The sequence below is a fragment of the Ochotona curzoniae genome, unplaced genomic scaffold (genome assembly GCF_017591425.1).
Source record: "Ochotona curzoniae isolate NIBS_2020 unplaced genomic scaffold, NIBS_Ocur_1.0 contig_4502, whole genome shotgun sequence".
NCBI classification, from domain to species: domain Eukaryota; kingdom Metazoa; phylum Chordata; class Mammalia; order Lagomorpha; family Ochotonidae; genus Ochotona; species Ochotona curzoniae.
This window is the reverse complement of record NW_024466308.1, coordinates 687388-700747: the sequence shown is the minus strand read 5'-3', so window position 1 is coordinate 700747 and position 13360 is coordinate 687388. Positions and strand designations below refer to the sequence as shown.

Below are 13360 nucleotides of genomic sequence, written 5' to 3'. Positions count from 1 at the left end.
GGTAAAAACCTAGGAGAAAGCCACGTCACAGGACTTCCTCCTTCACTCCCAGAGAGCGGCGGAAGTGAAAGCCAGTGACCGCAGGTAGGCGGCACAAACACAGGATGCCAGCCGGGAAGAGCAGGCCGGGGCCACGCAGCGCCGCACGGCCACGGCCACGGCCACGGCCACGGCCACGGCCACGGCCACGGCCACGGCCAGCACGGCCACGACCACGGCCAGCACAGCCACGACCACGGCCAGCACGGCCAGCACGGCCAGCACGGCCAGGGTCACCACGGCCACGACCAGCACAGCCACGACCACGGCCAGCACGGCCAGGACCACGGCCACAGCCACGACCACGGCCACGGCCACAGCCACCACGGCCAGCACGGCCAGGGCCATCGTGGCCATCAAGGCCAGGGTCACCACGGCCAGCACGGCCGTCTCCTGGCACTCTTCCTCCGGGGTCTATCCACCCCTCCAAAGAACAGAAAGCCGAGCTTTTGTGGGCGGGCTGTGAAGGGACCCGCTCCAGGCCCACCAGGCTCTCACACCCCGGGAGGCAGGGGGTGACAGGTTGGGGGTGCTCCCGCCCAGGGGGAGGCCGGGAAGCGGCCCCTGGCTCCTGGCTAACCCGGCCAAGAGGGGATGGGAGAGTCTCTAACTTTGCAGTGGATAACGCGCAGATCACGGCAGCATTTAGAATCAGCGGAAGGCAGAGGGCACCACGGCTCGGGGGCTACGGCCTCGCCTGGCATGTGCCGGGATCCCATAGGGGCGCAGGTTCAAGTCCCGGCAGCTCCACTTCCCACCCAGCTCCCTGCCTGTGGCCTGGGAAAGCAGTGGAGGACGGCCCACAGCCTCGGGACCCTGCACCCGCGTGGGAGACCCGGGAGAGGCTCCTGGGTCCTGGTTCCTGGCTCCTGGCTGTGGATCGGCTCAGCTCTGTCACTTGGGGAGTGAACCAGCGGATGGAAGATCTTTGTACATCCTTTCCAATAAAGATGAATGAATGTTTAAAGAGAGAACCCGTCGTGCGGGGAGCCCAAGTCCTCCGGCCACGGCCCAGGGCGCCCTGCCCCGGCCACGTCCGTCTGGGGCTGTCGGAGCATCAGCCTGTGTCTCTCTCTTCTTATTTTACATTTGTGCCCACGGCTCCTTCGCGAGCGGCCTTCGCGCCAGGCCAGGAGCGCGTGTGTGACCGAGGACGGGGGTCCCCGGGGCCCCTCTCGCCTGGACACGGGCTCCTGCTCACTGCGGGCCGCCCGGGGCCGTGCCATGGGCCGCGCCTCGAGGACGGGGCTCGGAGGCGGCGGCGACCCCAGGCGGCCGGGCAGAGCGGCTCCCTCAGGCCCGCGGCTCCCTCAGGCCCGCGGCTCCCTCAGGCCCGACCCCCTCAGGCCCGCGGCTCCCTCAGGCCCGACCCCCTCAGGCCCGACTCCCTCAGGCCCGCGGCTCCCTCAGGCCCGACCCCCTCAGGCCCGCGGCTCCCTCAGGCCCGCCCCCCTCAGGCCCGACCCCCTCAGGCCCGCGGCTCCCTCAGGCCCGACCCCCTCAGGCCCGCGGCTCCCTCAGGCCCGCCCCCCTCAGGCCCGACCCCCTCAGGCCCGCGGCTCCCTCAGGCCCGACCCCCTCAGGCCCGACCCCCTCAGGCCCGACCCCCCTCAGGCCCGACTCCCCGAGCGGCCCGGGCCGGAGCTTCAACAGCTTCTCGAACTCCCGCGCTCGGGGAGCCCGCCCGGCCGTGCGCAGGCGCACTGCGCGCCCGCAGGCCCCGGCCGGGCTGTCCCCGTGACCGCCTGAGCGGGCGATGCTCGCGTGTCACGCGCGGACGACGATCACGGGCCACGTCTCCCCGTCCCGCCGGGGCACGAGTGCGGCGTTCCCGCGGGGAGGCCGCTTCTCTCCGGCCGCGCATTTGCATCGGGCAGCAGCCCGGGCAGCCCGGCGCGCTCGGCGCGGGAGGGGCGGCTGGGGTCCTTCGCAGCAGCGCGGCAGCGACAGCCAATCAGCTCGGACGGCGTCGGACGGGGGCGGGGCCTGCGGGGGCGGGGCCAGCGCTTAAAGGGGCCGCGGGCGCGGCGCGGCGCAGAGGGGTGACCCGAGCGATGGCGGGCGGCGCGGTCCGGGCGCGGGCCCCGCGTCTGCCGCCTCCACGGCTCATGCCGCCTCTGCCGCCTTGGCCGCCGCTGCTCCCGCTGCTCCTGCTGCTCCTGCTCCTGCCGCCCGCGGGCGTGCGCGGCGCCGGGCCCCCGGCCGTGCAGGACGGCGAGTTCACGTTCCTGCTGCCCGCGGGGAGGAGGCAGTGCTTCTATCAGTCGGCGCCGGCCAATGCCAGCCTGGAGACCGAGTACCAGGTGGGGGCGGGGCCAGCGCGCAGGGGCGGGGCGCTGCCTGGGAGGAGGCGGGGCTAGAGGCAGTGGGGGGCGTGGCAGAGCCAGGAGGGCCCCCATGGGGCTGGTGTAGTGAGGGGCGGGGCCAGCGGAGGGGGAGGGGCCAGGGAGACCGGCCCCTCAGGAGGCGGGGCGCTGCCTGGGAGGAGGCGGGGCTAGAGGCAGTGAGGGGCGGGGCCAGAGGAAGGGGCGGGCCCAGGGAGAGGGTTCCCTCCGGGGGCGGGGCGATGTTTGGGTTGAAGGAGGTGGGGCTAGAGGCAGCGAGGGGCGTGGCCGAGCAAGGGGCGGAGTGACGCGTGGCATTGGGGTTGGTCCAAATTGAGTGGGGGCGTGGCCAAACAAAGGAGGAGGAGCCTTGACGGGTCCATCTCCAGGATGCGACCCAGTCAGGAGGGAGGCGTGGCTAGATGGCAGAGGCGGGGCCTGTCGACAGGTAGTCTGGAGTGGGCGTGGTCAAGCAAAGGAGGATGGGGGATAGGGTGGAGCCCAGAAGGGGGCGTGGCTGCTCCATCATTCAGGGGAGCCCCTCCCCGGCCCCCAGCCCGGTGTCTGGCCCTGGTGGTGGACAGCGCGTGTGTGTGCGTGAGTGTGCGTGTGCTCGTGTGTGTACGCGTGCGTGTGTGTGCGTGTGCATATGTGTGTGCGTGTGTGTGTGCGCGCGTGCGTTCTCCCGGCCCGGCCCTTGGCTCGCTCTTACCTGTGGCCCCTGCCAGGTGATCGGAGGGGCCGGGCTGGACGTGGACTTCACCCTGGAGAGCCCTCAGGGCGTGCTGCTGGTCAGCGAGTCCCGCAAGGCAGACGGGCTACACACGTGAGTGTGGCTCTCCACCGCCTCGCCGGGGTTGGGTTACAGGTGGCCTCAGGTTACGGCCGGCCCTGCCCGGTCCAGCCCTGCCCTGCCCGGCCCTGCCCTGCCCGGTCCAGCCCTGCCCGGTCCAGCCCTGCCCTGTCCAGCCCGGTCCAGCCCTGCCCTGTCCTGTCCAGCCCTGCCCTGCCCAGCCCGGTCCAGCCCTGTCCTGTCCAGCCCTGCCCTGCCCTGTCCAGCCCTGTCCTGTCCAGCCCTGCCCTGTCCAGCCCGGTCCAGCCCTGCCCTGCCCTGCCCTGCCCTGCCCTGTCCTGTCCAGCCCTGCCCTGCCCGGTCCAGCCCTGCCCTGTCCTGTCCAGCCCTGCCCTGCCCAGCCCGGTCCAGCCCTGTCCTGTCCAGCCCTGCCCTGCCCGGTCCAGCCCTGTCCTGTCCTGCCCTGCCCTGCCCGGTCCAGCCTGGCCCTGCCCAGCCCTGCCCTGCCCGGTCCAGCCCTGCCCTGCCCAGCCCTGCCCTGCCCTGTCCAGCCCTTCCCTGCCCTGCCCTGCCCAGTCCAGCCCGGCCCTGCCCTGCCCTGCCCTGTCCAGCCCGACCCTGCCCTGCCCGGTCCAGCCCTGTCCTGTCCTGCCCTGCCCTGCCCGGTCCAGCCCGGCCCTGCCCAGCCCTGCCCTGCCCGGTCCAGCCCTGCCCTGCCCAGCCCTGCCCTGCCCTGTCCAGCCCGGCCCTGCCCTGCCCTGTCCAGCCCAACCCTGCCCTGTCCAGCCCTGTCCTGTCCTGCCCTGCCCTGCCCGGTCCAGCCCGGCCCTGCCCTGCTGCGGCCCACAGGGGCTCACCTCGGGTGCCCGTCTTGTCTGTGCAGCGTGGAGCCCACGGAGGCCGGTGACTACAAGCTGTGTTTTGACAACTCCTTCAGCACCATCTCCGAGAAGCTGGTGTTTTTCGAGCTCCTCTTTGACAGCCTGCAGGACGACGAGGAGGCGGAGGGCTGGGCCGCGGCCGTGCAGCCCGAGGAGACGCTGGATATCAAGATGAAGGACATCAAGGTTTGGGGGTCGGGGGGCCACCTCGCGCAGCCGGCCGCCCGGCCTCCCCGCCCCAGCCTAGCTCTCGGATGCAAATTCTTAGGTGTCAAAAAAAATAGCCCAAACGTAGGGTTTGTTCTTTTTATTTTTTTCATATTTATTTATTTGAAAAGCAGTTACATAAGAGAGATTTTCACGTGCTTGCTTTTTCACTGCCCAAATGGCACAGCAGCCGCAGCTGGGCCGGGCGCTCCGTCTGGGTCTCCCACGTGGCTGGCACGTGGGTGGTACCGGCCCGAGGTCCAGGACACCATCTTCTGCTGCTTTCCCAGGAGCAGAGAGCAGCCGGGACACAAGCCCTGCTGCTTTGGCGGCGCCTGTGAGGCCTGGCCGCCCCACATGTAGGTTTTAAGGGCTTTCAGGCAATTTGTATCAAGAAAAAAAAAAATTATACCTGGGTACATAGGCACAGGATGGCAGAGTAACGGCGCAGGGCCGTGGGGCCAGCTGGGAGGGCTGCCAGGGCGGCTGGCGCAGGCCTCACCCGCCCCTCCCGCCCCCAGGAGTCCGTGGAGACCATGCGGGCGCGGCTGGAGCGGTGCATCCAGGTGCTGACGCTGCTGCGGGCCTTCGAGGCACGCGACCGCAACCTGCAGGAGGGCAACCTGGAACGTGTCAACTTCTGGTCGGCGGTCAACGTGGCCGTGCTGCTGCTCGTGGCCGTGCTCCAGGTGTGCACCCTCAAGCGCCTCTTCCAGGACAAGCGGCCCGTGCCCACGTAGCCCGAGCACGGGCGTGTGCAGTGTGTGTGCAGGGTGGGGGCCCACCCGAGGAGCCTCCTGTGGCCCGGCGCAGCCACTCCTCCCGCCCCGGGGGGGGGGCCTGCTTGTGGCCGGGGGCGCCGTGGCCTGGGCCAGCCGTGTGGCGGCCACCCTTGGGGGCCCTCCCCGTCACTGTGCCTTAGTCCACGCGTTCCAGCCCGTTGCCCATGCAGGGGGTCCGCGAGGCCGGCTTGGGGAGCCCGTGGAGGCAGCGAGTGGGGGCCGGTGGTGCAGTGAGCCCAGGAGTGGAGTGCTGGGGACAGGGGCCTCGCAAGTGCACCCCATACCCTCTCTTCCTGTGGGGCCCCAGCTGAGGGCGGCGGAGCAGGGTGGGGAACCATGGTGCAGCTCGGCCAGAGCCTGCATGGGACCCCTGACGGCACAGTTAATAAATTATGGTCATGAATGCCACTGTCTGGTGATGGGGGCTCGGGGACCCCCGCTGGGGCAGGCCTGGCCCCCCCAAGGGAGGCAGCTGCGCTCCCACGAAGCTCAGAAGAAAGGTCTGCTGGGAGCCGACGGAGGAGGTCGCCTGGGCACAAGACAGAAACCAGAGAGCAAAGGTGAAGAGCGACCCGGCGTCGGGGAGGCCTGGCCCCAGTGCCGGCCGGGGGACGGTGACCCGGGCATCGGGGAGGCCCGGCCCCAGTGCCGGCCGGGGGACGGTGACCCGGGCGTCGGGGAGGCCCGGCCCCAGTGCCGGCCGGGGGACGGTGACCCGGGCGTCGGGGAGGCCCGGCCCCAGTGCCGGCTGGAGTGCAGGCTGCGAGGCGACAGCCTGAGCACGCACACACGAGGCCCACACAGCCGTGGGAGCATCTTCCCTTTATTGGAGTTTATTCAGAGTGTACAGGCACTTCGAGGGGTCACCCCAGGGGGTGCGTGAGGGCTGCTGGCAGAGCCCGCCGATGCTCTGGCCATGCCCGCAGCCCCCAGTCCATGCCTGGGCCACCCTGGGGGCCCAGGAGGAGGAAGAGGAGGGTGGGAGACCAGGGCTAGGAGGGTTCTGAGCCTGGTAAAGGCACCTTGGTGGCTGTGTTGGGGCGGCAAGGAAACTCACGCATGGGCTGGGGACCGCCCCACAGGAACCCCCACTCCTGCATCCCTGCTTCTAGGCTGCTCCATGGGCTTTTCCAGCTGGAAGCCCCTAGCAGCCACCCTCCTGCCAGCCCCATCCCCAGAGTGCAAGGGCCTGGTGTCCCTGGCCTGGGCCCTTCACTGCACTGTCCAGCCTGGGACGGGCCTGGGGCAGGCGCTGGTGGCGGGGGCCACCCACAGGGAGCCTGGTGGGGCCTAGGGGCCGTGGAAGCTCCTGCACTGTGGCTGCAAGAGGCCCCCCTGAAAACGCACCCCCCCATGGCCTAGTCGAGCAGGGAGGGCTCGGCTGGGCGGATAATGGTGGGCCGGCTGGGCGCCGCAGGGGGCCTTCTGCTGCAGAGAGAAGAGAGAGACGGGACGGGGAGGGGGTGCGGGGTGAGGCCCGGCGATGGTGGGGACCCAGCCCCCCGCCCCTCAAGGCGCCCGACCTCCAACCCCCGCACCACTGCACTGCTGGGTGACCCTGGGCAGGGCAGGTGCGCCCTGCGGGCTAGGTGACAGCACAGTCCCTAGCCCCACTGCGTGCCCCTCTGGGGCCTGCGTTGCCCAGCCCCATGCACCATGGGCGTGGCCTTACCTGGGCACTCCCGGAGGGATGCCAGGGGGGACCCGGGCTGGCCGAGACGGGATCTGAGGCGGGGCCGAGAAGGGGTCGTTGTTGGCGAACACGCTCTGGGGGCCGGGCCGGGACGGGATCGGGGGTGCGGAGGAGGCTGCCACCCCCACGGGCACGGGGATCAGCGGGGGTCCCGGGGTGGGTCCCCTCACGGCTGGGGGCCGGCCTGGCGGTGGCGGGTGTGCGCTGGACACCGGCCGGCGCTGAGGAGTGGGGCTGCGGAGAGAAGGGCGTGTGTGCTGTGAGCCGCGTGGGGCCTCCTCCCTTGCCCCAGCACAGCCGTCGAGGCACAGAACCTTCCAGAAAGGAGCCCAGCAGTCCCGCGGCCCAGGGCCCTGGGCTTGGCCGCTAGGCTCACCTGCACCCCTCGCACCCACCCCCGCCGCCCGGCTGTGGCCCATGCCCACCTGTGGCCGCTCGCAGTCTGCAGCCACGTGTCGTCCACGGGCGGGGGCACGGGCGTGGACACGGTGCTGGTGCTGATGTCCCCGATGATGTTGAGCGCCTCTCGGAGCGCGTGGTACATACGCAGCAGGTCGTCTCGCCGCTGCGCCTGCTCGGCCGACTCCTCCATCAGGCTGCCCTGGTCAGCCGACGAGTACAGGTAGGCCAGCAGCTCGTGGTGGATGAAGGCCTTGGTCTGCGGGCCGGGCGGGGTGCGGTCAGGCAAGGGGCGCTGCGGGTGGCGGGCTGTGGGGCCGTGGCGTCCCTTACGGGGCGCAAGGCTGCAGAAGCCAGAACTAAAGGAACGAGCTCACTGCGATAGGGCAGCATTCTGAAAACCGTGCGCAGGGTTTGTGGAGGGTTTGCCGAGGGGCAGCGACCCCTGGTTTTAAGAAAACATGTTTTTGTGGGTCAGGCACGATGGCTCAGTGGGTAAATCTTCATCTTGCAAGCACCGGGATCCCACATGGGCGCCAGTTCTAATCCCGGCTGCTCCACTTCCCATCCAGCTCCCTGCCTGTGGCCTGGGAAAGCAGTGGAGGACGGCCCACAGCCTTGGGACCCTGCACCCGCGGGGGAGACCTGGAAGAGGCTCCTGGCTTCGGATTGGTTCAGCTGCAGCCACGGTGGCCACGTGGGGAGTGAACCAGTGTCTCTCCAAAGAAATGAAATAATTTTCTTACTACCTGAGTGACACAGCAGCCAGGGCCAAGTCAGGTTGGAGCCAGGAGCTCCATCGGGGACTCCCACATGGGCGCAGGGACCCAAGGGCTCGGGCCTTCCTCTGCTGTCTGAACCGGTGCTCCTGTGGGCTGCTGGGGTCACACCGCAGTGGAAGCTGCTATGACCTGCATGCCCCTTCTGTAATGGCGTGCTATGTATCTGTCTCGTTCCGCGTCTCCTCCGGTCAGGTCTGCTGTCGCTGTGCCCTTCAAACCCACAGGTCCTTACAGACAGACAAGGACACCTCCCAGGTTGCTGAAAACGACCGTGGCCAGGCCGGTTCTGTGCGTGGGCCTGCAGCATAGGTGCACGCAGTACCTGGGGGCACCGTGACATGCCACGGGCCTGAGACACCGCATGGCTAACAGGATGACACGGGCCTTCCTTGAGCATGCACACGCAACCTACCCACACGTGAGTCAAGGTGTGGGTCACACAGAAACTAGGCGTGCGTGGCAAGATGGTCTGCGCCCAAATGCACATTCTCTTACATGCAGGCCTGGAAGCCCAGGGTCCTGGGGACGGGCAGGTGACACCCACGCCCACAAGGGACCGCCGGCTGGACCTCGGCCCCCCGGGAGCCCAGGGCTGGCAGACAGGATGCTGGGGGCGGGAGCGGCCCGAGCCTGGGCGGGCCTCGACACGCCTGCCTGTGAAACGGGCACTCACGTTGTTGATCATGAGGTGCATGATGGTCTTTGGCATGAGGTCCCGGATGGACTTGTTGATGATGGCCACGTACGAGTCCACCAGGTTGCGGATGGTCTCCACCTGCCGCTCCAGCTGCGGGTCCATGGAGAAGCTGTTCTCCTGCACCCCGTCCTCGTTTTCCGTCTGCGGGGGGAGAGGACAGGCTGAGCGGTCAGCCGGGCCGGTGCTCTGGGGGAACAGAGGCCCCCCTCCCACCGGCCCAGCCCGGGGCTGACCACATGCCAGGCTGGCACACTGCCAGGAATGGCAGCACGATCGCCTGGGGACGGGGACGTGCTTGCGTCCCCTCAAGGACAGGAGGAAGGGACGGAAGGAGCAGCTGGGATCCCCTTGGAGTGTGCTGGAGCTTGGCTGCTGTTCTAGAACTTTCTGGGTCCTGATTTCAGAGCTCTGCCCTCCCCCCTTAATGCCCCCATACAGGTGGGCTGGGATGGTGGGCACCTGGTCCTTCTCAGGGTACACCCCTGCCCGCAGGAATGAGGCCTTCCAGCTGTCCACGTCCTCCTGGGAGTCGCAGGCCAGCTCAATCTGCCGCAGGTCCTTGTACACGTTCCTGTGGTGGGCGGGAAGAAGGACGCAGGCTCGACAGGGACCCTGGCCGTGGCCACCCACCTGGAGGCGTGGGCCGTGTCCTGCCTGTGTCTCATGGGGTACTTCAACCCCAGCTGGGGGCTGCATATTGCCTTAAGCCACCATTTGCAATGCTGGCATGCCATTCCCAGAACACCGGTTCGTGTCCCAGCTGCTCTACTTCCCACCCAGCTCCCTGCTGACGCACTTGAGAACGGCCCGAGCGCTTGGGGGACTGACTATACCCACGTAGGAAACTCGGACATCGTGGCCAGCGTGGCCAGCGTGGGGAGTGAGCCACAGTGGAAGGTCTCTCCCTGCCTCTCTCACTCTGCCTTTCAAGTACGTGAACAAATCTTACAACAAAAGCCACTATGGGAGTCAATACGGACAGTGCTAGGAGAACACCCAGGGTGACCCCGCATCCCAATGCTGGGGGACATCAGAGGAAATGGGATCTGTGTGTGAGAAGGGGATCTGTAATCATATCCACAGCAGCACAATCTACAATAGCAAAGACATGGGAAAGCCCGGATGCCCGTCCCAAGTGGAAAGTTTAAGGGACTGTGGTGTATCTGCTCTGAGGAATATCACGAATACTACTTTGTCAATCAAAACAATGAAAGCCTATCATCCGCAGCCAAACGGTCCCCACCAGAGCCCGTTCGTGGGCCGGGAGCTGGGCCTGGCCCAGGACAGGGTTCTGGCTCGCCAGTGGCCAGTGAGCAGTGGGCAGCTGCCGCAAGCGACTTCAGGAGGTCACTAGAAGGCAGGGCATGCTGCCTCCTGGGATGGCACCAGGAGGGCTGGGGAACCGCTGTGTTGAGGGAGGCCGAGGGCCTGTTGCCCAGGGAGCCACGGACAGTAAGCTCTGTCTGCACTCTGCGCTCACGAGAGCAGGAAAGAAGGTGGCCAGTGCTCTGCGCTCAGCACGGACAGGGCAAGGACCGTGAGCGACCTGGTGCATAGCTAACGCAACTCGTGTAACAGGCTGATCTGGGAATGAGGCGCACCCCACGGTGTCGGCCAGGGGAAGGGGCAGCACCCTGCGAGGAAGATGGAAGTTGCCTGCTGCACCTGCTCCAAGTTGGGGTGTTCATCAGACACACTTGCCTCAGAGCACACATGTGGACATTTTCTGCTCTGAAATGTCACATCCGGTCAGTGTGTCCTGCTCAGGGGAACGTAGGGACAGGACAGCTGCTGGTGTCACGGCCACGCAGGGCCTCTCATCAGGCCCGGCCAGGGCTGGGTTGGGTCCTGCTTGCCCCTCTTGCAGCTGTAGGTCAGGGAAGGTCTGCAGGGGCCAGGGGCTTGCTCACGCCAACCGGACAGCAGAGCGCTCTGGCCACACACCCGACCCAGCGGCCACTGCTGACGGCTGAGGTGCCCCAGCGGATGGACACACGATGCCACTCGGGAACTGTGTTCCCTCTGCCTATCAATCTCCCCCCCAGACAGTAAAGCAGGGGATGCCCTCTCCCTGCGCCTTCCTGCCTGCAGCCTTTTCCCTGAACAGCAGGTGGCGCTCAGAGCTTTTCCCGGCCACTGGGGGGGGGGCCTCTCCACCAGCTCCCCTGGACACCTGCTCCTCACAGGGCCCAGCTGACCCTGCCTCACCTTCCCCACCTCCACCCAAGGTGGTTTTCAGCCCCGAATCCACTGGGTCATGGTCGGTCGAGGCCTCCTTTCCTCCCTGGCATCCCTGTGTCCACTCCCAGCCCAGTCCCCACTGGCCCTGGGCCCCATCATGACCACCTGAGGGCTCCTGTGAGCACTCCTCTCCCCAGGCCCCTCCCCGGCTCCAGCGGCCGTTCTGGGGTGCTCCCCGTCTCCTGCCGGCTCCCCGCAGTGGCCGTGGCGGACAGTCGGTGGCAGCGGCCCTGACCTCTGCTCCGTGTTGAAGATGGCGAACACGTGCTTGTTGGACATGAAGCCCTTTTCCACGTCGCGGATCTTGAGGTTGTCCAGGGGCAGCATGTATTTCTTCTCCTTCTCCTGGGGCAGGAAGGGACAGCAGGTCACCCCGGGCCTGGACCTGGCCCTGACCCTGGCCCTGGACCTGGCACTGACCCTGGCCCTGGACCTGGCCCTGACCCTGGCCCCGGGCCTGGACCTGACCCTGGCCCTGACGCCCCCTCGGCCGGCCCAGGCCCAGGCCCTGACGCCCCCTCGGTGGGCCCAAGGCCCTGACGCCCCTCGGCCGGCCCAAGGTGCAGCCTTGCCGAGGCCACGGCACTGCTCCTGGCAGCAGTGATGGTAGGGAGGGGCAGGAAGGCAGCTCCTCCAGGCAGCCCCCCGACCTGCAGCGGCTAGTCCGCGGAACACCCCCACCCCCTGCCGTGCTCAGAGAGGCAGGCTGGGGTCCCCGCACTCACACAGCCCATGGATGCATGGAGCCAGGCCCACCTGCTGCCCCTCCATCCTCCAGAGACAAGCTCCCCCTCTACGATGCACCACGTTGGGCCTCCGAGCCAGTGTGTCACGTGAACCACCACGGCTCCGAGGGGGCCCAGGTGAGAGGCAGCACCCCTCCCTGTGGTGTGTGGGGTGGAACAAGCCACCCCTGCAACCCACAGGCACAGTGGCTGCGCCCCACGGCAGCTGGGCGCCATGCGGTGGCTGCGCCCCACGGCAGCTGGGCGCCATGCGGTGGCTGCGCCCCACGGCAGCTGGGTGCCCATAGCAAACGTTCTCTCCTTGTCTGAGCTGCTGCATCCTCACCTCACAGGGATGGGGCGGCCAGAGGCCCTGGTGCACCCTCCCCCGCTGTGTGGGCTGCAGGCTGGTCTGTGTGTGTGTGGGGGGGCTCAAACAAGCACCAGGGGTCCCGGGCAAGGCCCAGGACAGGGGAGGGATGTGTGTGTTGGGGTGGGAGGCGGCGGAGGGCCTGTGCAGGCGCTTTTGTCCCTTGGCTGGAAGTTTCCAGAAGGCCCCCGCAGACCCCACCCTTGTGTGTGGAGAGGCAGGAAGCTAGCAGCCAGCGGGGTCCAAGGAACTGAGTCACGGGCAGCCCGGCGCGGGAGACGCCACATCTGGAACTGTTTAGGGCCGCACTCTGCCCAGGTCGGCGGCGGTGGCGACCATACATCACGCCCACACAGAGCACATGCGCACACGTGCACCCACAGAGGCAAGCATGCGCCCCTGCTTCCACCGGGCCCCCCGAGACAGCTGCTCGGCCGCGCACAGGCCGCGACCCCCAAGCTCCGGCTCCGGCTCCCCTCCCCAGGCGGCCGACCCTCACGCCCCAGCTCTCCTCCCCTGCCCTCCCCGCCTCCTTGCCTAGGATTTCCTGAAAGACTACAGCTTTCTCCAGATGTGCTGCAGCGGCGGGGGCCCAGCCCTGCCACGTCACGGGCGCCACGGAGCCGAGGAGCGGCCGGCCCGGAGCCCCGAGCCCCCCGAGGAGCAGCCCCCGGGGCCCAGAGGGGCGAGCCGGCCTCGCCTGCCCAGTGTTCAGACTACCTGTTCAGGGCCTCACGTGTACAGTAGTCTGCACATTGGTTAGGCTGGGCCCGGCCACGGCGCCTCACCACCGGCCAGGCACGGCCAGGCCCCACCAGCCGCCCCACGGACCCGGTGAGTGCCACCTGCCCCCGGCCAGCGGCCCCTTTGGGGAGCCACAGGCAGATGCCGGCCCCAAGGACGGGTGTGTGTGTGTGTGTGTGTGTGTGTGTGTGTGTGTGTGTCAGGGGCCTGCGAGAGCCACAGGCAGATGCCGGCCCCAAGGACGGGTGTGTGTGTGTGTGTGTGTGTGTGTGTGTGTGTGTGTGTGTGTGTGTGTGTGTGTGTGTGTGTGTGTGTGTGTGTGTGTGTGTGTGTGTGTGTGTGTGTGTGTGTGTGTGTGTGTGTGTGTGTGTGTGTGTGTGTGTGTGTGTGTGTGTGTGTGTGTGTGTGTGTGTGTGTGTCAGGGGCCTGCGAGAGCCACAGGCAGATGCCGGCCCCAAGGACGGGGGTGTGTGTGTGTGTGTGTGTGTGTGTGTGTGTGTGTGTGTGTGTGTGTGTGTCAGGGGCCTGCGAGAGCCACAGGCAGATGCCGGCCCCAAGGAAGTGTGTGTGTGTGTGTGTGTGTGTGTGTGTGTGTGTGTGTGTGTGTCAGGGGCCTGCGAGAGCCACAGGCAGATGCCGGCCCCAAGGAAGTGTGTGTGTGTGTGTGTGTGTCTGTGTGTGTG

The 13360-nt window shown here is 67.9% G+C and overlaps 2 protein-coding genes across 14 annotated transcripts in view; one reads left to right on the top strand and one right to left on the bottom strand.

The window, feature by feature from the left end:
• The first annotated feature begins 2093 nt into the window (after positions 1 to 2093).
• On the top strand, positions 2094 to 5052 carry TMED1 (transmembrane p24 trafficking protein 1). Its single transcript, XM_040986228.1, has 4 exons — positions 2094 to 2342; positions 3092 to 3189; positions 4040 to 4223; positions 4766 to 5052. Exons 1-4 carry the CDS (start codon positions 2094 to 2096, stop codon positions 4982 to 4984), a joined length of 750 nt encoding a protein of 249 aa, XP_040842162.1. The 3' UTR covers positions 4985 to 5052.
• Positions 5053 to 5144: 92 nt separating this feature from the next.
• The window catches only part of DNM2 (dynamin 2), a 53197-nt gene continuing 44981 nt past the window's right edge, over positions 5145 to 13360 (bottom strand). For 4 of the 13 annotated variants that reach the window (XM_040986317.1, XM_040986320.1, XM_040986318.1 and 1 more), the window contains 6 exons: positions 11074 to 11183; positions 9057 to 9168; positions 8574 to 8738; positions 7145 to 7377; positions 6699 to 6953; positions 5145 to 5555 (listed from right to left, as the gene is read on the bottom strand). In XM_040986317.1, the coding sequence (XP_040842251.1) occupies positions 5516 to 5555; positions 6699 to 6953; positions 7145 to 7377; positions 8574 to 8738; positions 9057 to 9168; positions 11074 to 11183 (915 nt within the window). In that variant the 3' untranslated portion in view covers positions 5145 to 5515. Of the gene's footprint in view, positions 5556 to 5829; positions 6455 to 6698; positions 6977 to 7144; positions 7378 to 8573; positions 8739 to 9056; positions 9169 to 11073; positions 11184 to 13360 lie in introns of those variants that run through there. The other 9 variants (XM_040986307.1, XM_040986311.1, XM_040986308.1 and 6 more) reach the window with 3 other exon arrangements.